This window comes from Diabrotica virgifera, chromosome 5, assembly GCF_917563875.1.
Source record: "Diabrotica virgifera virgifera chromosome 5, PGI_DIABVI_V3a".
NCBI lineage: Eukaryota > Metazoa > Arthropoda > Insecta > Coleoptera > Chrysomelidae > Diabrotica > Diabrotica virgifera.
The window spans coordinates 223,945,673-223,972,682 of record NC_065447.1 but is presented as its reverse complement, the minus strand read 5'-3'; the positions used below and the strand labels follow the sequence as shown (position 1 = coordinate 223,972,682).

General features: G+C 32.1%; 1 protein-coding gene across 1 annotated transcript; it reads left to right on the top strand.

Annotated features, from left to right (window-relative positions):
* Window positions 1-346: 346 nt before the first annotated feature.
* LOC114336721 (T-complex protein 1 subunit delta) lies at window positions 347-25,152 on the top strand. Its single transcript, XM_050650757.1, has 10 exons — window positions 347-601; window positions 738-790; window positions 851-940; window positions 6,064-6,231; window positions 9,717-9,870; window positions 12,727-13,034; window positions 13,144-13,375; window positions 18,181-18,473; window positions 22,132-22,311; window positions 25,004-25,152. Exons 1-10 carry the CDS (start codon window positions 493-495, stop codon window positions 25,019-25,021), a joined length of 1,605 nt encoding a protein of 534 aa, XP_050506714.1. The 5' UTR covers window positions 347-492; the 3' UTR covers window positions 25,022-25,152.
* The last annotated feature ends 1,858 nt before the right edge of the window (window positions 25,153-27,010 follow it).

Sequence of the window (27,010 nt, the reverse complement as noted above, 5' to 3'; positions counted from 1 at the left end):
TTTCGTTTGAGAAATAAATTGACCCACAAATGAATGATTGTCTATTTTTGGGAATTATTTTTCTATAAATCAATATTTTTCATAACTTTACCACACCCTCCTAAACCACCATCATAGACCATAGCACACTGCAAGCACACTGTGATAGCTAACCACTGATTAGGCAACCGTCATTATAATTCATTAAAAATAATATTGATCATACACAAATATTATCTTGTAAATTTTGTAATTTATTAATATATAATATATTGATCAAAATCTTCAAATTAGTTAAATTAATATAGATTAGGAATTTACTTGAAAAAAATAAAAAAAACTTTTTTGTTGATACTAAATTTAATTTGGCAATCCTGCGTGAGTCATGCTCTTTTGACTTTTGACAGCACCAAAATAATCCAATTTTAGGGAGTGAAATTTTCAAGAATATAATCTGTAAACATCGGCTTCAGGAATATCTTTTTTAAATAAAAAACAATAATAAAATCAAATATGACTGCGCCTACAGCCGGTGGTGATACAAATAGAGGAAGAACCGTTGCATATAAGGACAAAAGTAAACCCGCTGATGTCAGGACCAGTAATATTAACGCCGCAAAAGGTTTGTATTTAAAAATGTAACATAATAGTACTGCAAACATAATTTTTAAACTATTTTATGTCCCTTCTATTGATTACATGCATTGTTTCTGTAATAAAAGAACTGTCACAACTAAAAAATTGATCTAAACTTTCAGCTGTTTGCGATGCTATCCGTACAAGTCTTGGCCCTAGAGGAATGGATAAAATGGTATGTAATCCAATATAATCAAATAAAGAGTTGTCTAAGTAAAGTTCTTGTATTTTTTAGATCCAGGCTGGAAATGGTGAAGTGACAATTACCAATGATGGAGCTACAATCTTGAAACAAATAAACCTCATTCACCCTGCTGCTAAAATGGTTGGTATTTTTGAGTTTTGTACTTACTTTATAGTACAGTATACTCTCTTTATAACAAATACTGGTATTACAAGGTTCTACTTATAACAAGGTACATTAGGTGTCGCATGAAATTTCTATTGAACTATAACACCTTGATAACAAGGCATATTTGGCTATAATGAGGGAAAATGAGATTGAAGAACATGTTTCTTTACCCATTTTTGGCATGGTGATGGCTATAAATAAATACACTAGCTGCCTGTTTACAGAAATGCCTAAAATCTGTATGCTTATAAAGGGATCATCAAGAGATGTAATAAACTCCACCGCCTTTCAACTTCTTTCTGTTTATCCACCAACCCTTTTTCAAAAGTGCCATTCAAACAATATTTAGCATAATATTACTAATGGCTTCGCTAGAAGAAGTTAATCTCTTAGAAAATTACTTATTCATGTGTGTGCACAATGTTATTGTTGTCTGATACAACAAGGTAATTAGTCTGCAATTTCAGTTCTCGTTATAGTGGGAGTCTACTGTATAACCAGTGTTGCCACAGCTCTGTTACAAAATTTCAGTAGTACTGCTCTTAACTTTTAGGTAGAAATCATCAAATTTCAGTAGATTTTATGTTTTGTTTCTTTTGCTATCACGTTGCAAAAAAACAGTGATATTTTAGGTACAAGTGTGTATTTCTCAGGTAAAACAAATAATATTTAAAAAAAATAACCACCTTTTTCAATAATAAACTTTATCTAACTTTACTTTCAGAAATAAAGTATAACAAAGTAAATAAAGGATATGAGGGGTGTAAAATCAAAGGCGGCAATCTCCACTTCTTCATGTTTTGAGTTAGGGACGCCATTTGTTGCGTTTTTTAATTATCTGTTAGATAATACTATTTGTAAAAACCAAAAGCGGTCTTAACTGTATACAAATTGCAGTGAAAAATTCATGTTGGGATCAAAAGCGGCAATATTTATAGCCGAGTGCATACCAAACACGGCAATCTCTGCTGCAGGTCAATAAGAACCACGTCGCGCTCGCACGTGATCAACTGTGAATGTCGTGAACTCTGTTGAAATCTATGAATATATACCAGAACTTCTGGATATTTTGGTTTACGTGATATGCATATAAATTGCTTTTACATTATTGTTCAATATCAAAATATATTTTTCTTCACTAAGTAACCGGCACAATGATGTTTAATTAGTTTCAAAACTGATAATATCCATATAGTTCATTTTCATATCCGTCAATTTCAATGCGTTGCAAACAAAAGCGGCAATCTCCAAACAAAAATATTTAAAAAAAGGAAAATAAATAATTTCTTAAGCTTCTCTTTCTGGACATCTGATCACAAACCAAATTTTATATAATTATTTATCAGTTTTATTGTGTTAATTTAATTTTGCTAGTTTCTACAGTTTTTCGCGGTTTCCCAAAATTATGGAAATTGGACATTGCCAACTTTGATTTTACGCCCCTCATATATGTATGAATAGTATAGGGACCTAACGGCAAAAATTAACTGATGAAATATATGAAATGTACTTGCCAGTTGTCATATAATTTCTAATCGCTCCTTCTCAAAACCATAAAATAATGCTCTGTCGTTCATTTGTCATAACAGTTCACAAAATCATAACAGTTTTGGTCTCTGATATAGAATTTGGTATGGAAAAGTCCCCAGTTTCAGTATTAAGTAAATTTCGCTGTTTTCTTTTCATTAAGTTTATAGCAGAAAAAATTCTTTCAACCTTGGTTGACGAATGCCGAATACAAAGCAGATTAAACACAAAAGTTTTGAACATTTGTATTCCATCTCCTAATTTTGAATGTCTACCAAGGGTACAGCTTCTTCTCAAAAGGATTTAATTTCCTGCTTGTTTTGTAGCATTTGCCATTCTGTATCTATCGTTTGTAATCAGGTCCGGAAATAAGTTTGTTATGTCAGATATTGAAGCAATTGATAATGAAAGAAAAATTTAATGTACTTTATTCTTTAATTATGTCAAAATACTAAGATTTCAGTATAAAAAATAAAGTCAATAAGTGTAAAATAAAATTGACCTATATCGACACCCCCCATCGAACAAGGTTGTAACTCATTTTTAGCGATTTTACAGAGGCAAAAAACAAAAACATGAATTTTTAAAAATTTGTAGCGAAATGATTAGACTCTTTTACACTAATGTGATATGATATTTATAACATAGTAAGGGTTGTGTGAGATGTAATCTTTGTAATTTTATTAGCTATTGAAAATCTTGAGTTTGATTGAGATACAACCTTGAGATTAAACATGAGTATTCATAGAAAAATGTTGTAACTCGCCTAACAACCATTTTACACTCTCCGTGTCAATTATTTTTCCTGTTTAACTATTAAAAGGTTGTACGTTTTAAGTTATGTGCAATATAGCTAGGAGAAAATTAGTTTTTATAGTACATTAAACAAAATATCAATCTACAGTTTACACAATTTTAATTGGAAATTATAAATTTTACAAAAACAATAATATTCTATCACTATGAAAAAAACATGGTATAAAATATCTTAAATTTTTCGCATTTTTATTGCATATCTGTAAATATTTAAATTTAAACCATTCTACTTTATTACTTTACTCTTTTACTATTTATATCTACTTCAAAATTAACATGTGTTTGCTTCTGATTTATTTCAGTTACGGATTTAGGCTTTCCTGATACTTTGGCATATCATGGTTATACATTGGTGTGGAGCATATACAACTTAATGGTTTTTTTTTTCGTTTTTCTATCATTGAATCACCCTCGTTTTGTGAATGTGCTATTTCAAAAAATACATGTGTAATGTTAATATTAAACTTTTTCATTACATAGAAGTACATAGCAAACACTGATAGCAAACAAAACATATACTTATTTTGTCCACTGCAACTATCAAAAAGGAAAAAAAGTCCGTTAAATCCTTTTTTACTTTTATTCCGATAAATTGACTTATGAGATGCACCATATGTTTAAATACTTTATAAATTAAACATAAGTGCAACAAAGTTGTAACTCATTTAAAAACCTTGTTAATCGTCAAGTATAAAGAAAGTAAATATTTAACATAGGGAGTATCCAGTTGCCTTTTTCACGCTAAAATGGCACACGTAAGTTAAAATACAACTTTTTTCAATGGAGTATTAGCCAAACTATTGAGAATTAAACTATGTCGTTTATATTGATGTGTGCGCAATTTTTTTCGGAATTCGCCTGTGTTGAAATTTGAAAAAAAATCTACCTTGAGTTACAACCTTGTTCGATGGGGGTGTCGATATCGTCATCGTCACGGCAAAACTCACTAAGTCCATTTTTGTCAAAATTGAGATCCCTGTCCTAATCAATTCACAATATCAATTTTCATAGTCTGGCAGAAATATCGAAGTCCTAGAAAGTATGTAGAGATGGTTGCCTAAATCACTGAATATGCATAAGTCCAAAATTACCATTTTCTTGTCAGGTAGAAGCCATTAAATGTTCATTTTCTCAGATCTGTTGATTTGGACTTAGTGACTTTTGCCGTGACGACGACGATATATACCTAGATAATACCTAGAAAAATTAAATTGACAGTATACAAAACACTAATAAGACCAGTACTAACATATGCTTCAGAAACTTGGTCACTAACAGAATGACCAAGAAATGCTTAAACTTTTTGAGCGAAAAATACTAAGACGAATATACTGAGGCATAAAAGAACAAGGTTTGTGGCACATGCGTTACAACTTGTGAGTTGTATAGGAGTTTTAGAGAACTTGACGTTGTAAAATTCATTAAGGACGTCTTAGATGGATAGGCCATGTAATCAGACAAGAGGAAGATGCCATAGTCAGAAAAATTTTTGACCGAAGAGGGCCGATAGAACAACTTAAAATCTATTGGTAGAGCATGGAGAAGAGTTGTTAGAGACAGGGAGTATTAGCGAATGGAGGATTGTTCTGAAGAAGGCTTTGGCTCATAAAGAGCTGTAATGCCACTGATGATGATGATGAAGTGTAAAATAAGTTAAATTCTGCTGTTTTAAGATTTCAATCTAATATAAACCTATTTTTAGTTTGATATTAACAGTATTCAGGCAGATATACATAAGTCTCAAAATCATAAATAAGTGGTCATAAAATTGATATCTACTGAACATCTGTGGCAAGCTGATAACTGCAAATTCAAGGGTTCCAACTAGTGATGTAACGAATGTCATTTTTTGAACATTCGCGAATACGAATGCGAATATATGTTACCGACATTCGCAAATGCGGATCCGAATGCGAATATTCAGTTTTTTTAATTTGTTTCTATTTTTGTAATGTTTCCTTTTATAATGAAAAGTTAATTGATATTTAGTGTAAATCAATCTGAATCTTAAGCTTTATTATATAATACCAAATAATAAAAAAAGTGAAGGCTGATAATGTGATTATACAAGGCTAAGTTCTATCTATCTATTGTCCTTCATTTGTCCAAAGTTGAACGTAGGTCTACGTAGGTCTCCCCTTATTTTTCTACTCTTCTCGATTCAGTGCTAATGCTGTCGATCTGATCCCTGCATATCTTTTTAGGTCATCCGACCATCTCATCTGTGGTCTGCCCCTTTTAGAGTAGCTGCATGTTTGAGGTTAAGTTACCTTTTCTTAATAAAAAAGATGAAAAGTGAATAGATTTTGATTCTATTAACCTAATATTATCTTAAAATTATTTTTTTTCTGGTTTTCATATTCGCAAAACATTCGCACAAATTTCGCGAATGCGGATGCGAATATGTAAAAGCATGCGAATATTCGCGAATGCGAATACGAATATTCGTTACATCACTAGTTCCGACACAATTGCCAAATCAACTGGTTAAACCATCAGGGCAATTGTTAACAAATTTTCTATTAACTGCAATAATAATTAATGTCTAAGCAAACAACAAATATTTATTAGTTCATGTTTTATATAAATTAAAAAAGCAGAATCCATAAAATAATAGGGGAAATTAAGAATTTTTATTTTTCGGTAGAAAAAAAAGAGAAATCGGTAGATCTACTGAAAAATCCATGGACGTATAAATAAAGAAAAAATCGGTAGCTACGGCGTCGCTTAGTACAACCTTTATTGTTTTCTAGTTGGTAGAATTATCAAGGGCCCAAGACATTGAAGCAGGAGACGGTACCACATCTGTTGTTGTAATTGCAGGAGCTTTGTTGGATGCTGCAGAAAAGTTATTACAAAGGGGAATTCACCCTACAGCAATATCTGAATCTTTCCAAAGAGCAGCCCAGTTGGCAGTTGATGTAAGTAAAATATTTATAACAGAATCATTTAACAATTCAATATAAGTCTCTCTTTAACCCCTTCAATATGGTGGTGCACCCATGTGCATCATGCTTGACTGTCACACTGTGACATTCACACAGGTGTATCATGAGTGTGTGTTCGCCATATATGGTGGTGCAGACGTCTGCATCAGGTTTAACCCTTAAATGCCCGTGATATGAAAATAACCATAAATGCCCATGTGGGGTCTCCTAGGGACCCCACTAAAATTTTCAATTTAGTAACGTCATTTAGCACTGACTAAAAGGAAAACACGGTTAAAAATAATTTTAAGCATATTTGAATAATTTTTATTTATTTTTCATACAAAATTAACGGCTTTTCTAGAAACAAATTATTTTCAATTCGAACAAAATTAAAATTAAATAATAATATAAGCATATAACTTTTAGTTGCAATTTTTACATACAATAGTTTTTTCTTCTTTTCTGTGCACCTGGCATATAAATTTTTTGCAAAAAGAGCAAACGGTATTCACTTTTCTGTCACAGTTTCGCGGACACTGGTAACAACGAGCACGTTTCTTAGCTGAATGGACGGATTGAGTTGCAACTTCGGTAGTTGGGTTTACCATTGGTATGCCACAATCTTTTAGAGCAGATTTTACATAGGCTTTATGTTTTATATATTTCGCTCTTTTTTCCATGTTGTTTCGAGCAAGCTCAGCCCCTAATTGTAACAGGAAAATACGTCTTCGTGAAAAATTATTTTTCTTCCAATCAGGATTTTTTTCAATGTATAAAATATAGGCATTTAGTGCACATGTCTATAATATTCATAAAGAGCCTGAATGGCCAACGAGCAGTTCTTCTTTTACAGGAATATTCCCTAATCAGTTTGTCGGCATTATCAACACCACCCTTGGTATTATTATAGTCTAAAATCATCAAGGGTTTGTTTTGAGAGTCTTGACAAATTATGTCACTATCGTGTTGACTTGAAAGAAGATGTACCATCCTGTGTATTTTAGGTATGTACGAAACCATAGCTAATTCTTTAGTAAAAGCAAATATTGACGACTCCGCAGGTCTTTTTGTCAAACTTAGTTGTGGTGGTGTATCAGGTTTATTTTTGCGGACGGTCCCAAGTAAAGTAAGGTTTTTAGATAAAAGATATTGAGCAAGAGGAACACTGGTAAAAAAGTTGTCAGTTGTAATTCCTCTCCAACTGCCATGATATGGTTCCACCAGATCTTTCACAACACGAAATCCCTGATTTTTCTCTATTGTACCACCTGGTAGTTTTCCAAGGTACACCTGAAGTTTTGATAAATAAGATGTTTTAACATCCGCGGCAGCCCAAATTTTTATCCCATAGCGGCAAGGTTTTGATTTTATATATTGTCTAAAAGGACACTTTCCTCTAAAACTCACTAACTGTTCGTCAACGGTTATATGTTCGTATGGTTCAAAGGCTTTGTCACAGTTAGAGACGAACATGTCCCAAATTACTCGTATCGCCGCTAACTTATCCTGTTCCTTCCGCTCCACCCTGGTCACTTTGTCATCAAACCTCAAGAAACTCGATAATTCTTCAAATCGGTTCCTAGCTAATGCGGCTGTAAAAAATGACCGGCGTATTGAGGTGTCTGTAGACCATATCTCTCGTGTCGATTCTTTCCCACACCTTAAAGCACCAGCTTTGATAAGTGCTCCTAAAAAGCTATCCAGTTCATTGTTGGTAAGTACCGTCCACTCTTTTTTGTTATTCGGATGTTTTTCGTTCCACTCTTGATAACGCCTAACAGCTTCTTCATTAGTATGAAGGCATATGACATTCTTCATCTCTTCGGTCAAAAATAAATTGAAATAGTCTAAAAACGTGTTGGAATTTTTACTATAGTTTGTTAAGCCTGGATGTACATTTATAATATTTTTTTGTTGCCTCTTGGATCTCACGAAAGGTAGGCTATTCCACTGCATTCCAGATTTGGATGTATATGTTGGACCACTAACCTCACTAATATTATCGTCCACTTCGGTAGGTTCTGCATCTGATTCCTCGTCACTGTTGACTTCTAAATTGTCCTCAGTTTCCGAAACATTTTCCTCAAAAACATCTTGCTCTTCGCTATCTGATTCGTCGGTAATCTCATAGTCGAAATCGGAGTCTGATATCCCTTCTTCTATATTTCGGATAATTTTTTCATGTTCTTGGTCGCTTATTGTCATTTTCATTCTCTTACGGTCCATTTTTCAATGTAAACTGACGAAAAATGTTAAAAATAATAAAAATATTCTGGTGCCTCTAAATGCCCAATCGGGGTCACAGCGAGACCCCACTTATCTGAATCTCTCTTACAGACCACTGCACCTCACGAATGTTCGTGGTATACTAACAGAAAACGTAGGAGACACGTTCACACAAATACCTGATTGCGCGGTTGCCAAATGTTTCAAATAAAGATATTATAGCCAAAAATGTATGTCTGGGGTCCCATAGTGACCCCGATTGGGCATTTAAGGGTTAAGGTATTTTTGTTCGATCCGAATGTTCATATTCAAATCTAGAGGTGGGGAAACCCGCCTTTAATTAGTTGTATCCGTATATAGGAGCGAATTGCCATATGACGGTCTGGCGCGAAGGGGTTAAACAACATTTTTCATTTGTGGCTTCTTTTAGTTATCTAGAAGTTCCTTCATCTAGTTATCTTCATAAGGTTTTATTTATATGGCCATGAGATCTATATGACAGAAGAAATTGAAAAGACACTACATTACAAATAAGTAAAGATGAACTCAATAAAAAGTGCCAGAAAAAGGAGAAAGACTGAATAAAAAGTGCCAGAAAAAGGAGAAAGACTGGATTACCAGTGTATTTCTCAAGTTGTGGATGGTTTCATCAATGATGGATAGTAGTTTATTTGATGAATAAAGTTATTCAACTAATAAAACTGACGTTTCTACATTTCACCAACATCAAATAAGATTTCTTTTATTTATTTATCAAATAAATGTTTACTCTTCAAATAAATTGACAAGTTAGCTTATAACAGTGAAAATTCGTCAGTTTAACTTTAAATTATCAAAATTGTACTGAAACAAAATAAAAAAATGTAATCGACTAATAAATAAATAAGAGCGAAAACGTTCTGTCTTTTAATGTAGCCCTTTATTGGGGTTTTAATAAATATACCTTTTACACAGAAGTCTTTCTTCAATTTTTGTAATTAATGGTATACAGCCAGTTACGGGAAATTTTTCCTTATGGATTTTAATAAATTTTATTCCACGAATAATTCACTGATTTATTTGTTGTTGGTGAAACCGGCCTTTAATGCATTAACATGATCAAATATTGTACAGTCTTAAATATTATTCTATTACTTTTTCTTTCATAAAAAATCATATAGACGCTTTATTTTAGACTTCTACAGTGACTTTACACATAAAATAATTGTATTTGCCCTATGCTATTTAATAACTACTTTTACCTTTTGTAGATTTTGTCAGACATTTCTACTCCAATTGAAATTACTAATAGAGAATTGTTAATTAAAAGTGCATCCACTTCCCTAAACTCAAAAGTTGTTTCCCAACACTCAAGCTTTTTGGGTCCACTTGCTGTCGATGCAGTTCTTAAAATTGTTGAACCTGGTAAGTAAAAATCAAGCAGGCATATAAAATTAAACGAAGACATTTTTATAATCATGTCTTTGTTACTCAGCGCCATATCTGAATGTGGAATTTAAAAACTAATCTTTTGGTTAAGAACTTTACAAGAAACGAAATGAGATAAAGTTTTTCCAAATCTGTAAATATGTTGCTTGAAAAGAATGATCTTTATGTTGTTTTTTTTTTTGGGAAAAAGTCAACATTCAACTGTCCAACAAAGAATTTTTAGCATAGTTTCGATAATTTTAAAATTTTCGGGAGAGAGCGGGATGGTAAAACTATGCAAAAACAACAAAATATTCTCGTTTTCTGTACGCCTATGTTTTTGAAAAATCTTCAAATTTTTCATATTAAAGTTTTGCAAACTTAAATTTTCTAATTTACCAAAAGCAAATTTTGGCAAGGCATTAGTTTTACGTCTTTTCTTCAACAAATTTTCACTTTTACGCAAAGGAAAAGTTTTGCCATACATAATATTGTATTTCTCCGGATACTCAAATATTATCGATTTTTCAGCTAGGGTGCATTGAAATTCTAGTTTTTAGTCTATCAAGTCTAGTGAGCCGGCAACATCGTCTCCAATAGTTAATTTCCATGGTTTTAATTTTCAATTTGTTTCCTTCATTTATTTCTCAAAGATTCTTAAGTATTTGGAGGTTTAAGTTGATTTTATTGTTTCACATTTCAATTTGAAGGCTTGCTGGTTTTCCCTTTTCAACTAAGTACTCAGTTTTTTGTGTATAATTTTACACTGGTGTACCCCTCTTCCAATTTTATAAGCATACAGTTTATATCACTCTCATCTTCTGCTAAAATGGCTTGGTCGTCAGCGAAGTGTATCATGTACAATCTCATCTTTGATTGAGATGCCCATATTGAAACACTTCTTTCTCCACACTAAGAGCACCCCATTTAGATATATTTCAAAAATTGTAGGTGCTATGCAGTAGCCATTCTTTACACCCTTGCTAATAGCAATTTCTCTGGTTAATGTGTTGCAAGGTTTTAATATTTGCCGTCATATTTATGTAAAGCTGTTGTACCATTTTTAGTTTTTTTGTGTATTCCTTGCTACTTAGAGTGTTGAAAGTAGTACACGATCATATCAATAATTATGAATAATAATTCCCAATATACAAAGTGTTTGGTAAAGAATGGGCCATAGCTTAACCTTAGATTCTCGAGGTCAAAATAGGTCGATTTAACCTTTAACTACCCGCGCATCAAGTTATAACATAACTACACGCGTGGCGTACTTTGTACGCCACAAGAAAATACACTTAAAAACAGCGGATTTGTTTAATTTTTTTTGAAAAAATACACTTAGTTGTTTGTTGTAAACCTTATTCGGCATCAGTGAATACTTGGAGTTCCTTTTCAGTAAGCCAATTGGGATTTATAACTGGAATCATGGAATAACTGGATTCCATGATAAATAAAATTACTAATAAAAAAATTTTTTAAATGGATTTTTTACAGGAGAAAGTATTGTTTACAAAGAAAAATATATTTTTTGCCATAATGACTAAAAAACAATTAAAATATGTACTTATATTACGACTTATAGTAATATAATCCTGGGGTATATTGTCCACCACCGGAAACAACAAATAATAAAATGTAAATTACGATCTTTCCAGAACGCCGATTATAACGAAACTAAAACCAAATTGTAAAGCACATTCCAGTGATAGGTTAGAAAAATAAGCAAGGTCAAAAATTAAATTTTTAAATATATTTCCAGCAGAATTCTTATATCTGGCGTACAAAGTACGCCAGCGCGTGTAGTTAAAGGTTAAGCTAACTTACTTAGTACGAAAGTTGATAATAACCGAAAGTTAAGCTTTTATTTTATTTATTCTCGAATATTTCCTAACAGGCACGGGATAATGAAAAGGCACGAAATTTGGTAAGCGAAGGTTTTTTGGGACAAGAAATCTAAATTCGCCACCAAAAATGATGTATTATCCAGAGGGCGCCACATACGCCATTCAGCAATCATTTGCTCAATTTTTTTTATTAACCACTCTACATACTTTTTGAATTAAAACCAGTTAAAACTTTTATTCTCTTAACATTTTTACTTAAAAAAGGTATACTACATTCATCTCGCTAAACTCAACCGTTTTCGAGATAAACCAATTTTAAATCTGCGAGGCAACATAATTTTTTGCATAATATCATTGTAGTTACATCTGAAAAATAACTGAAGGCCATAAAAATTTCCAAAAATGTATCGCAAATTTCTTCAAATGGAATTATGGAATTTGCGATGCAAAGACATAAATATGAGAACTGGCACAATTATTATGGTTTCAAGTTTATTTTTCGGGTGTAACTACATTGATATTATGCAAAAAATTATGTTGTATGATTTAAAACGCGTTTATCTCGAAAACAGTTGAGTTTAGCGAGATGAATGTAGTACACGTTTTTAAGTAAAAATATTAAGAGAATAAAAGTTTTGATTCAAGAAGTATGTAGAGTTAGATGTAGTGTAAAGGGATAAAAAAATTGAATGTATTAAATGAGCACTGAAAGACGAATATGGCGCCATCTGGGTAATACATAATTTTTGGTGACGAATTTAGATTTCTCTTTGAAAAAAAAAACCACCGCTTAGCAAATTTCGTGTTGTTATCCTATGCCTTTCAGGAAATATTCAAGAATAAATAAAATAAAAGTTTAACTTTGACACCCTGTATTTCGGTTATTATCAACTTTCGTACTATGGCCCATTCTTTACCAAACACCCTGTATAATAACCAAGTAAATAATTAAAAACATAATAATTGTACACTTGAATGATTTGATCATAAATATACTTTTTTATTTTAGGTAGAGAACAAGCTTGTAATTTATCTGATATCAAAGTTATTAAGCAACTTGGAGGTACAGTAGAAGATACCGAATTAGTAGAAGGAATTTGTTTCCCTCAAAGATCTGCAAATGTCTCTGGACCAAAAAGGATTGAGAAAGCTAAAATTGGTTTCATCCAGTTCTGTATTTCACCTCCAAAAACAGATATGGACCACAATGTCATTGTTTCTGATTACGCTGCTATGGATAGAGTATTAAAAGAAGAGAGAGCATATATTTTGAATATTGTCAAGCAGATAAAGAAAGCTGGATGTAATGTACTTTTGGTAAGTAATAAGTATACATAGTATTAGAATTTTGATAAGTAACATACTTTTGAATTATTAACTTCTTTGCCACAAAATTCCATATATATTTATTGACACTCCATTGTAGGTTCAAAAATCAATTTTGAGGGATGCAGTTTCAGATCTTGCCTTACACTTTTTGGATAAAATCAAGTGTATGGTTATTAAGGATATTGAAAGAGAAGATGTCGAATTTGTATGTAAATCTTTAGGATGCCGCCCTATTGCATCTTTGGATCATTTTGTTGCTGAAAACTTGGTTACTGCTGATTTAGTTGAAGAGGTTGGATTGGCAGGAAATAGAATGGTCAAAATTACAGGTTCGTATTATTTTGATTAACATCTTCAAATTATAATCTTCTTAATCGGAAATTAATAACAATTCGTTACAAAGAGTTGATTACGAAACATTACCAAAGTCATGAACATAGGTAGAATTGACAGCTATATTTTGCTTCCCATGAAAATAAATGATTTCAAATAGATAGAATGAATAAAAAACGGTAGATACTATGGTTCAAGAATACTTGTCAACAATATTCTTGTGAGGGTATTAAGCCACAGTCCGAACAAGCACTATAAATAATATTCTAAAATGATCTTCTAATAGTGAAATTTTTAAACGGTAATATAACTTAATTTCATCGTTATTATTATTATGGCAAAAGCTACACATTAACACTAAGACGAAATCAAGAATTTTTAAAGCTAGAGTAAGCCCAAATGTGACATCAGAAATATTACTCAGAATAGCCAAAACACAGAAGCTTATGGAAACAGCACATATGAGTATACTGAGAGGAAATATAGAAAATATGCTGGAAGATCAAATAAGACATGAAATACATTAGAAAAAAATGTAATTTACAAGAATTGTGGGATAAATGAAATAATGATCTGAATGGATGTCAGAATGGTCAATATGGTAAGGAACAAATTATCAAACGGTAAAAGTAGTATTGCCGACTGCTCAAAAAATGGAGTGAAAACCTATAGATGTATCAATCCACCAATGAACAAATATAACTGCTTATAGGTAGAGAAGAAAAAGTGGAAGTATCAACATCAAAATTAATGTAAAGTTTCATAATGCATAATTGACTTTTTCATACTTCAACTCTATTGTGATGTACATAAAAGATGATTGTACGTACAATTGGCTCATGTCAATATTTTGAGGTTTATATATTAATAATTAGAATAAACTGTACGTTATTATGTATTTATACACATATACAAATAATCAATAATATAAATAATTTATTTATATTATATTTATTTATTAAAAAAATCAAAAACTAAACTTTAATTATAAATTCACAAAATTTGGGAATATTCTTGCTTCCACCACAAAACTTATTTTTTACTATAATAATAAGACCATTTGTATTATAAAATAAATAATAAGCATATACAGTAAAACCTGTCAGTAACGGCTACTAAAAATGAAAGAACTATTGGCCGATATAGAAAGGTGGCCGGTATTGCCAGTTTTTGTAGTCTACATATAATTGGTTTGGGGAATTTTTAAACTAGCCGTTAGTACAGGTCTTCGGCTTTGGCAGGTGACCGTTAACACAGATTTTACTGTATACATATTATACAGGGAGTTAAGATGTCACCAGGTGATTTGTCCACCTTCCTGGAAATGGCAGGATGGATAATGAACTAAGGACGACAACCCCCTGGGAGGATGTACAATGGGTCAATTGTGGCCTAAGTGCTGTGGGACTTGACTCACACTCCCTACTCTACAGATACAGAGAGAGATACAGGGAGTTAGTAAATAAGTATGAAAAACTTTAAGGGGTAATTCTACATGAAAAAATAATGACAGTTTGCTCTATAAACGTATGTCCGCAAATGCTTCTTTCTGAGATATGGGGTGTTGAAATTTTTATTTTAATCTGCGAACTATTTTATTACTTAAGACCGTTTGAGCTATGGAAATTAAATTTGGTGGGTTTTAAGAGGTAGTTATTGCGTATTTTTTGATATACAAATAACAATTTTGTATTCATCATTGGCGCGCCTACGGCTAATGGTCTGAATTTTTTTAAAGAAAAAAATAGTACGCTAATGAGATATTTTAAATTAAAAATTATTTTTGTATTCCGCGTGCAATTTATGATTTATGATTAAGAACCTTTCTTGTCTTTTTTTCATATGGTGCACCGTTTTTATGCAAAAAAATTTAAACATCTTCGCGCGTATTTTTTATTTAGAGAACATTTATTTTTCATTTCGTAGAACAATAACAGAAAATATTTCTAAAAAGATTTTAACTATGTGCAAGGCTACAACAAATGTTCAAAATGACCTTCTTAAAGGTGGCAGAGTAATTTTATATTCACCATTGGCGCGCGTACGGGTAATGGCCTGAATTAAAAAAAATAGTACGCCACTGAGATATGTCAAACTAAAAATCATTTTTGAATTCCTCGTTCAATTTGCGACAAAAAATCGTTCTTGTCTTTTTTTCATATGAAGCGCCGTTTTTATGCAAAAAAAATAACATCTTAACGTTTACAAAGTAATTGAAATCAAAATAAAAATGTATACCATTTTTATTCATTCAGTTGCGGTGCGAAACCAAAACTGTCTTAATTTTTACTCAGATCAGAGAGTGCAGCCAGCACTCTTATCGACGATTTCACCTCTTTTTAGAGGTTCATCAGAGACTGCATAGGCTGCTTTTCTCTGGCCCAGGTAAAAATCTTCGACATATCCATCTCCCACCGCAACTGACGAGATGGTAGTAGGTGCCTAGCGGCATCTGCTAAATAAAAGACTAAGTTTTTCAACCTAATAAAAATATTTGTAAATTAAATATTTTTAAAAGATTTTTAATTGAAAAACTTTATTGGCCCATTTCCTGGTGACAACCTCCAAGGCTTCTACAATATGCAAGCACATGGATGCTGCAGTGAAGACTAAGGGGAAGGAATTCTACACTATGCAACGGGGGTTGTGAATTGCATAGTGTAGAATTCCTTCCCCTTAGTCTTCACTGCAGCATCCATGTGCTTGCATATTGTAGAAGCCTTGGAGGTTGTCACCAGGAAATGGGCCAATAAAGTTTTTCAATTAAAAATCTTTTAAAAATATTTAATTTACAAATATTTTTATTAGGTTGAAAAACTTAGTCTTTTATTTAGCAGATGCCGCTAGGCACCTACTACCATCTCGTCAGTTGCGGTGGGAGATGGATATGTCGAAGATTTTTACCTGGGCCAGAGAAAAGCAGCCTATCCAGTCTCTGATGAACCTCTAAAAAGAGGTGAAATCGTCGATAAGAGTGCTGGCTGCACTCTCTGATCTGAGTAAAAATTAAAACAGTTTTGGTTTCGCACCGCAACTGAATGAATAAAAATGGTATACATTTTTATTTTTATTAGTATTACTCCTATAGAGTAACTAGGTCCATTTTCCGCTGGGCTGCAGACGGGGGTTGTGAATTGCATAGTGTAGAATTCCTTCCCCTTAGTCTTCACTGCAGCATCCATGTGCTTGCATATTGTAGAAGCCTTGGAGGTTGTCACCAGGAAATGGGCCAATAAAGTTTTTCAATTAAAAATCTTTTAAAAATATTTAATTTACAAATATTTTTATTAGGTTGAAAAACTTAGTCTTTTAATTGAAATCAGTTCCTATTAGGTCTGGGTCCCGCGTATGAAAAAAAAGTTGATTAATAGCAAGCTGAAAATTTGTTAATAGCTTAAAGGTATCTAGTCGGATAAACTTTGATATATGGGAACACTGGAACAGGGGCAGTTTTAATTGTGGAACAGGTTAAAAATTTGGAACGGTCACACCACGAAAACAGCACATTTATTTTGTCCGACAGAACAGACTTAAACTGTCCGAACAGAGATTAAACTCTCATGCAGAAATCAGACTGCTATTTATTATCACATGGGCGTTTTAATGAGTGGAACATGTAGAATATGTCAAATGACAGGAATTATGACCGGTGATAAATAGCAGTCTGATTTTTGCATGGGAGTTTAATCTCGGTTCGGAGAGTTTAAGTCTGTTCTGTCGGACAAAATAAATGCGCCGTTTTCGTGGTGTGACTGTTCCAAATTTTTAACCTGTTCCACAATTAAAACTGCCCCTGTTCCAGTGTTCCCAGTGAGGACTTTAAAAATGATTTTTAATTTGACGTTTCTCAGTGGCGTACTATTTTTTTTCTTTAAAAAATTCGGACCATTACTTGTAATGGTGAATATAAAATTATTCTGTCACTCTTAAAGGAGGTAATTTTGAACATTTGTTGTAGCTTTGCACCTAGTTAAAATCCTTTTAGTAATATTTTCTGTTATATATATATATATATGTATTTTATATTTTAGAGTTCTTGATTATGTATTAAGAAATGAAAAATACGCGCGAAGATGTTTTATTTTTTCGCATAAAAAAGGTTCTTTTTCATAAATTACACGCGGAATACAAAAATAATTTTTAATTTGAAATATCTTAGTGGCGTACCATTTTTTTCTTTAAAAGAATTCAGACCATTACTCGTAGACGCGCCAATGATGAATACAAAATTGTTATTTGTTTGTAAAAAAAATGCGCAATAACTACCTCTTAAAACCCACCAAATGTAATTTTCATATCTCAACCGGTCTTAGAGCAATAAAAAAATTGACAGTTTAAAATAAAAATTTCAACACCCTGTATCTCGAAACGAAGCATTTGCGGACATACGTTTATAGAGCAAACTGCCATTATTTTCCATGTAGAAGTACCCCTTAAAGTTTTTCATACTTATTTAATAACACTCTGTATATAATTGGAACATGAAGTTACATGAAAATAATATAATTATTATATAAACCAAAATCTTAGGTCATGAAAACTGTTAATCATGCATAGTTTTGTCATTATATTTCAAAATGGGTGACACTTACCTTAGCAACAGGAACAGCTACGTTTCCTGGAAGCTTCTAGTGACGACTTAGATGCCCCAAACGCTCAGCGACGGATTCGCGCTATTTAGAAAGAGAGAGCAATACCTTTAAACTGCATGTGTCAATTTTACGCAGACTATCATTCTAGTGTCAAAAAGCTTACAATGTGTCATATTTTATGGATTATTAACATTACGATCATCTTTCAGGTGCACAAAATGCAGGCAGGACAGTAACTCTGCTGGTTAGAGGATCCAACAAATTAGTTCTTGAAGAGGCTGATAGATCTCTTCATGATGCTCTCTGTGTAATTCGTTGTCTTGTTCGCAAGAAGGCACTTATTGCCGGAGGAGGAGCGCCCGAGGTTGAGGTGGCTCTTAAACTAGCGGCTATGGCCAACAAACTGGAAGGCATTGATGCCATTTGCACACGCGCATATGCGAATGCCTTAGAGATTATACCATTTACCTTGTCTGAGAATGCAGGATTAAATCCCATACAGGTTAGTATAATCTAAAATCTAAAAACTATTTTTAAAGATGATACACTGCAAAGTATGGGAATAAGTATGTAAACGAAGAGGAATTTTAGCTGTCTTTTATAAGTTTTTTTTTTATTTTCGTAGCTCATTTATGTACACATTCATTGTATATTTGTACACAGTTGTTTACCTTTCAACATTTCTTTATCATCTTATTTTTGCGACGTAATTACTATTAGTCCAGGAAATAAAGCATTTTGGCTCGCACTTTTTTCGTCCAGCATGGATTTACTTGAAATTTTCACAGAAGGTAGAGAATAGTCCAAGGATCATTTTCTATATCATGCCGCTGTACGCTAAAACCTTGGGGATGGTTGCCACCCCATCTCGGGGGTGGGAATTTTTTATTACATTTGAACCATATAAATCGATGTAAAAAGTAATTCTAAGAAAAAAATCTTTTTTACATTTTCTTCGTAAAACTAATATTTTTCATAATTTGAAATATTCAAAGCCAAATAATGGAAAAACTTTGCATTTTTCGAGGAAAACTTAAATAATCTTTTTTCAAGTATTCAGTTAGACCTTTCAAAAAATAATAAAAAGTTTCTAGTCAGAAAACTAAGCGACTTATGATCAAAAAAAGGTCAATACCTGCTTTTCTTTGAAAAAATCAGTGAAAACTACCCTCCTAATTAAAAATTGGTGTTCACCTTTCTGTAATTTCTTTGATATTTGAATTATCAATACAGCCAAGAAGTTTGACCTATTTAAAAGGCCTAATTTTAGAAAAAATGGAGTTTAAAGAAAAATTAATTTTTTGCAATTTTTCATTTTTCACCTTTTACTTCAAAATATCTCCGAAAATATTGGAGATACGAAAAAATGATTGACTTCTAAATTGTAGCTTTTTTAATACTAAAATTCTTTGTGCATAGATTTTCATTTCAATGAACAGTTAGCGAGATATAGCTGTTTAAAACCTCTATTTAGGAGCAAAACATCCCCTTATTCGAGCTCTTTAAACCCACTAAAATTAAAAACTAAGGGATCTTACGAAATTTAGTTTACACAGTTTTATAACTCTTTAAAAATCGTACAAAATCATTTTTGGAAAAACTTTTTATCGAAAAAAATGAAGGAGCTATGTTTATAAAACGAATTTTTTTTCGAAAAACTCGAATAGTCCGCTTATGGATAATTTTCAATGTATGTATACAGAACCGGTTCGTATACTGGAAGATGACTAAAAAACTATTTGTATTTGTATTTTATGGTACATATTTGTAAATTCGTATTTTTGTGTAAATAAATGTTTTTGTAAATCTTTAATTCTACTTTTTTTTCTGTAAAGATCTATTAAATTAAATTATCTACTTATAAAAATTGTAATGTTATTAAGGGTGGTTTTTAAGGGTTAAAATATGATATTATATCCTAAAGTATAAAACAATCATTATTTAACCAATCAAAACCAAATTTTACCCATATTAAAGTTTACAATGTTTTTATATAATTTTTGACAATAAGGGGTAGTTTACACCCCTAAAAATAATCAACGCCCTTTAGCATGATATATAATAAGTACAGGGTGAGATGATCCTAATCCAAAATTTTTATGTAAATCGATGCAAGCCGAAATTATTCTTTTAGGATAAGTAGATTTTTTATATGTAGCTTCAACAAGGGTGGTTTGAAGGGTTGAAATATTATGATAGTATATCTTAAAGCATAAAACAATCATTATGTAACTAATAAGAACCGAATGTTGACAGTGTTAAAATTTAAAATATTATTTTATAATTTTTTACAATTAGGGGTAGTTTTCACCCTTAAAAAACCAAAAGCGTACAACGGCTCAATAGAAAATGAACTAGATTTAAACAAATTTTTGTACAAATCAATGCTGGACGAAAACATTGCGAGGTTTTGCCATTTTTTCAGTTTCATTTCCTCGACTATATTAAATTGTCGTTCCTTCAATTTCTTCTAACAGCGGTACAGGCATTTAGTCTTATGGTTTCCAAAAACTTGGTTATTTCACTCCCTTTTCTGATCCCTTGTTTTTTCTCTCTAATCGATCACGCCTTTTTCTGAAAAGTTTTGCTTTATTGCTTCCAACCTTTTCTTCTTTGGATGTCCTCTTATTTTTTCGCCATTTCTCCCTCTTTCAGTATTGTCTTAACACGGGAACAGTCGCGCTCTTTTCTGTCACGTAATCGGTCGCGCGTTAGATTTTATCTAACAATACGATTTTACAAATTTTTATTTTATAGTATTTTTATTTACTTGTTATGTTAGAAATATTATTTCTAACAATTATTAAGCTAATTGGCTCTCACCAGAGCCATAAATTCCACACAAAAAAAGAAGAAGACGAAGAAGAAAAAAATAAACCTACACATTACTACACCCTTCCTCGAGGAACTTACGAGTCGAAAGTTATGTTGCACAATTTTTCATCAAGTTAACAGGGCAAAAGGATAAAATGTTAGATTTATTCTAAATAACGGCGCGACTGCTCCCGTGTTAATACTTTTGTTCTCTGGTTGTCTAATCTTCGGGCTCAGTGGAGGATGATCTTCAGTTTATTGAAACACAAATAGCACTTAGCAATTTTATTGATATCGACTCACACCACGGTAGTAAACCCTACAACCCCGAGAGACCGTTTGATGTACTGGTATGTTGCTTGTACGCGAATTAGTTGAAGACTCTATTTGATGCTACATATTGATTCTAGTGATTGAAGTTAAAGGCACCTCTGGCCTGGTTTAAGTGATTCTTGAGAATGATTCTAAAATGTATTATCTCTTGTTGGCAACATGAATTGGGTCATAGCCCACACGCCAAAAATAACGAAGGTTTTTAATTAGTCAGCTAAAATTATGTCCATTGCCAAAATAGTGTTTATAAATTGCTACAATTAAACAAATGAAATATCCCGCACATGTTTAAATATGATAACAAATTGGTTCGTGTGATGTACGGGGTGATAAAAATATACTGTTCAATATCGGATATTAATTCTGAATATTTGGTATTGGACATTGGCATTCATATAATGTGTTCAAGTACATAATATGAATGTTCTCGGTCGTCTGTATTTCTCAGAAGATTTTCTCCCAGAACCTTTCTTTCCCAGATCTTTACTTTCTTTTCTTCCTGCTGATTCATAATCCACGTTTTGCTACCATACACCGCAGTGGGTTTGATTACTGTCTCGTTGATTCGCGCTGTAGCTGTTCTTGACACATTTTTGGCGTTCGGTAATAAATTTAGTGACCCTACCGCTCCACTCCCCATTATATGTTGTCTATCTCCTTTCCTTTTTTCCCCTGTATCTCTGGAATGTCTGGAAAACTTTTTCTAAGTGTTTTTTTATTCTTCATATTATCACCACCGTATCCGGGTACACTATGCACTGTTCCTTGCTATTGAAAATAGTTTTGTTTGTGCTCATATTAGATCTTCCTACGATTGGTTCTAATATTAGGTTGATAGCAGATCACCTTGTTTTAAACCTCTATTCCCTGTGAACTGACTTGAAAAGATTTCTTCCATTGTTACCATATTTCTCGTGTTCCTTAGCGTCATTCTCACAAATGATGTATGCCTTACTATGTACATTATAATTCATCTGCTTAATATTTGTAAATATTTTATATATCTATTTTAGACCGTTACTGAACTAAGAAACAGACACGCCAAAGGAGAGACATCTGCTGGAATAAACGTTCGTAAAGGAGCTATTACAGATATTCTCGAAGAAAATGTTGTTCAACCACTTTTAGTTAGCACTTCAGCATTGAGTTTAGCTACAGAAACTGTGAGATCCATCTTGAAAATCGATGATATTGTAAGTATTACATAAAATATAAACTACATTAAAGGTTTTCTCTATACTACAATCAAAATAAGGATGCACTATGCTGTTTTTAAACCAGGAGGAGTAATTCAAATTTACCGCGCCGTAAATGCTTGTTTGTAATTAGTTGAACCTCAGGCAAGTTTACTCCTCTGTTATGAAATTTTGACACTAATGACATTTATGAAATTTTGACACTATCGGCATTTCATAGGTTAATTAAGTTATCAGAGATTTTTGTGTTTTCTGCGTTGTTTTTAGAACTGTTTAGCGACATATTAATATAATATAATATTTATGGATTACTGTCGAATGCCGATATGATCAACCAAAAAAAAGGTGTATTTGGTGATTTTTCTAGTGATTTTCTTAAGTCTGAATCTGTCTTTTTAGTTTACTCCTCCTGGTTTAAAAACAAATCATAGAAATAAGCAAACCAAGACACATTGAATGTTAGGAGAGGTACTCTCGAATCATGATTTACATTGTATAAACTTTGTAAATCATGATATAATATATATTATATAATTTTTATGGGGAAAATTTAGAAAATTAATTTATGTCAAAGACCACGAGATCATAGATTTTCATCGCCCTGTATATGGCCAAAAATTGTAAATAGTATAATTTAGTCAATAAGCATTGTTTCGTGGAAAGTGAAAATCGTTCAGTATTAATGATTCTATGACCGGACTTATACAATTAATACGGTCGGATTAGAAAGTACATGTATTCGCTTTGAAGTGAACAATAGGACGTTTATAAATGCTTCTTAGAAGGAAAGACGGTAAACACAATTGTTGAGTTTTTAAATATCGGGTTTTTATAGCATGTAGAAACACAAAAGTAATTTTGGTATTTCCTGGAATTTGACGAAACGGAAAAGTTGTATACAAAAATAATTTGTTCTTAAGAAATGAAAGTAGGGATGCAATGTGTAGAGAGGATGTTTTGTGATTGGCGAGAGAGACGGATGGGGGGAGAATACGAGTGTTTGAGTCTGAGTTTGAGGAGGAAAAAAGTTTCACTGTGTAATGAAGATCTGGAGAGAGCAGTTCAGTTTTTGAAAAGTAAGAAGTCTGTGTAAAGTGTTGAAGTTGGCGGCCGTGTAAGCAGAATCGTGTTGAAACGAAATCGTTGATCGAGTTGAGAAGTTAAATCTCCTTGTGTCCGAAGAGATTCCTGTTTCTGTCTGGAACGAGTAGCCGGTTGGTATCAATTTGCATAAGATATCGAGCAGAGAGAAAACTGAAAGATTTCGAGCGAGTGCTGTTGTTGTTTGTGAAGCAGTTTGGACGAGAAGGATCGTCGCAGCATCCGAGGAGCACGTGTGGGAGAAACGAGGACTACACAATCCAAGAGAAGAAGTAAAGAAGAGAAAAAAAAAGGTTAGTCAGATTATTTGTGAAAAGGAGAGTTGTTTTATATCACATATCATATTTGTTTAATTTTCTATTGAACAGTTCTGCAGCATCATTTAGTCATTCATAAATTCAAAGAAGAAATAAGTAATCTATTCAAAAGGTGAAAAGTAATTTTTTTTATATAGTAGTAAGAACAGTCTAACGAATTATTTAAATGAACAATTTGTTAAAAAAGGAGAAAGCAGAATTAAAGATTAATTTATTAGATAAGATATAGTTGCAACAAAATTGAGTTTTAGCATACATTTAAATCTTATATTTATGGTATATTGGATAAATAAATAATATTTATATAATTTGTATGACATTGAGTATATTTATTTTCCCTGTTCTGTCCTGGATGAAGTAAGCAACTAGAGATACTAGAAGCCACAAACTAAAGGTAATACATTAATATAATTTAGCCCTGAGAATAAATTTTATTGGAAAGTTTTATTTAATTTTTGTTTGGTTTCCATAAGTAATAATTAAAATAATTAATTAATTAATCGAAATAAGAATATGCTGATTAATCTCATAACAGAGAGAAAATACAGAGCATAACAATATGTTACAGTTCAAATTAATTATCCAGTTAGAGTTGACTATTTCTAATTGAAGTCAACTCAAACGGCTGGTATTAGTAAAAGTTGATTATAAATATACATTGAAGATTTTTATTCAACATTTACTAGTAAAAGTAGAGTCCAACTAGAAAAGGTATACTCTTTCCAATGCCATTTAGTATTAGTTGATTCACACAAACAACCGATTCTACAAATTAAATGTTACTGGATATGTTCAAATCGTGATAAGTAGTTGAAACGGTCAAAACAAAGAGACGCACACTCATCAAACAAGCATGTGAGATTATATTCCTATAATCAACATTTACTGAATCGATCCAGGAATATTTAACTCAAACTAGTAAGAGTTGATCCTATTTTTCCCGCGATCTACTTTTACTAACAAGCGTTCTTAAGAGTCTACTTCAACTAGTAAAAGTTGAATTAAATTTTTCAAATCAACTCTTACTGCTCGTTTTAGTTGGAGTTGACTCGAACTAGGAATAGTCAACTCTAACTGAGAATCAACTTGAACTGTAACATATATACATTATAAATCATGATTTGGGAGTGCTCCTTGTAACATTTAACGTGTCTTGGTTTGTTTATTTTATGTGCATCTTTATTGTGATTTTAGTATATTTTTATATATTAACCCTTTCAGATTAATATTAAAATTATTACTAAATTATTAATATTTTTTTCTCTTTTTAGGTTAACACATTCACATAAGATCTGCCACCTCTTAGTGACCTATTTTAACTTTCGAACACATCTCAGCTTTAATTCGTTTCATGTATTACGTATTTTCATAACGGTATTTAAAATCTTCATTTTATTAGATTACTAAACGTTTATTTCTTGTTCTTGTTTTATTTATTTCCTTGTCCTTTAAATACAATAAATTAAGGAGAGTTCTATATTGACAAAAATATTTGGATGGTGCATTTGGAAGTGTTTTCCTTCAGCTTATGATAAAAAACACATGATCGAATTGAGGTGTATTTGTACGGTATACTGGTAAACGCAAGCTGCAGTGTAAGAAAATTGAGAATCTTCACCACAATCTAACCACATCTACTAAGACTAATTCAAAATATTACAATAGCACAGGAGAATAATGCATAAAAAAGAACGAAAACCGCATGGGCTCTTAATTACTAAATATAGCACTAAAACTAACAAGAATTGCTCTATAATATCCTCTACAATGACATACTACTAGAGGAAGATTTAGGAGAAGCGACAGGCTACCGCGGATGACCTGGTATTAATTAATATTAATATTTTTTATATTTTGACGACGACACCCGATTTGGGCCTCGAAACGTTAATAAAATCATTTTTTTAGTAAAATAGCATACTTTAGCATATTTTTTGGGGGTATATATCTTTGGTTCAAGATACAAATCAATACTTCGCAAATACACCAAATCAATAGTGTTGAGTTAAGCTTTCAACTGGTGTCCGTCAGGATCAGACATACACACGGCTCAGAAAAACTGGAAAGCTAAGCTTTGAAAATTTTGTTTTTCAACCTACGAATTGCGCCAATAACTGAGCGTTTGTAGGACTCTAGACGAATCTAACGGTGTATACCTCATATCCGGGAAGATTCGAATTTCACAGTTACAGGCTTCATAAGTATGATCAAATCTATTTCCTATGGAAGCTCAATAATTCCTGTAATACCTTCAGTTATCATACTTACCTTAGATGCATCAGATACTACTTGTCAATACGTTTCACTCATTTTTAGTGATCAAAATCGGTTAAGCCGTTTAGACGTTATTAAGCTACAAAAGTATAATCCAATTAACCATTATTCCCGAAATGGTTTATGCCGTTGTAGTGGTTACGACGCTAAATTTCATCTGACAACGGAAAATCCGAGTTCATTTAGCGGCTATCCCAATATTTTTTTTCAATCTGTTTCGAATAGAAAAAAAAATCTAGTTACATTTGATGGACACTAGATCATTTGGGAGATAATGCGACAAAGCCGACCATTTATAAAGCTTAACGTGTAATCGAGAAACATTGCTTTCAACTTCATACATTTAATTTATAAATAACTTTGAAAAACTCCTGATACAAGAATAAAAAACCGCTAAACGCCGTAAAAATGAGTGGCGCATACAATATTCTAGCTACAAAAGATCTGATATGAATAAACTGCTTGTCAAAAGTTAGGGATATAGAAAATTCTGCTGAATTTTTATACTAAATTTTTTCGTGAACAGATTAACGGATTCCGCTAATTTTTTTTTATTATTTTAGACTTTTCTTTAGTATTTACACAGTTATGCAAAGGTTTACTCAAACTTTTTTTTGTACTTATACCGGGTGTATAGAAAAGAAATGTTTTTCTTATGTAAGTTTGACACACCTTGTAGGGAGAACGAGGTACAAATGTGAGTATACATCAGAATCGTATTGTAGTCTTATATTTTGTGAACATTTTGTTTTTTGAATGTCCCTGATATCTTTAGAAATAAAAAAATAGAGGGTTTTGTAATTTAAGATGTGTTTTAACCGAAACAAAAGATTGAGACACCTTGTAGGGAGAAAAAGGCACAAAGGTGAGTATACCCCGATATTATGTTGTAGTCTCATATTTTTTTAATTTCTCTGATATCTTTAATAACAAAGAAACTAGACGATATTAATCTTTAATATGTGTTTTAACTGACGACATGCGTCACATCACACATGTGAAAC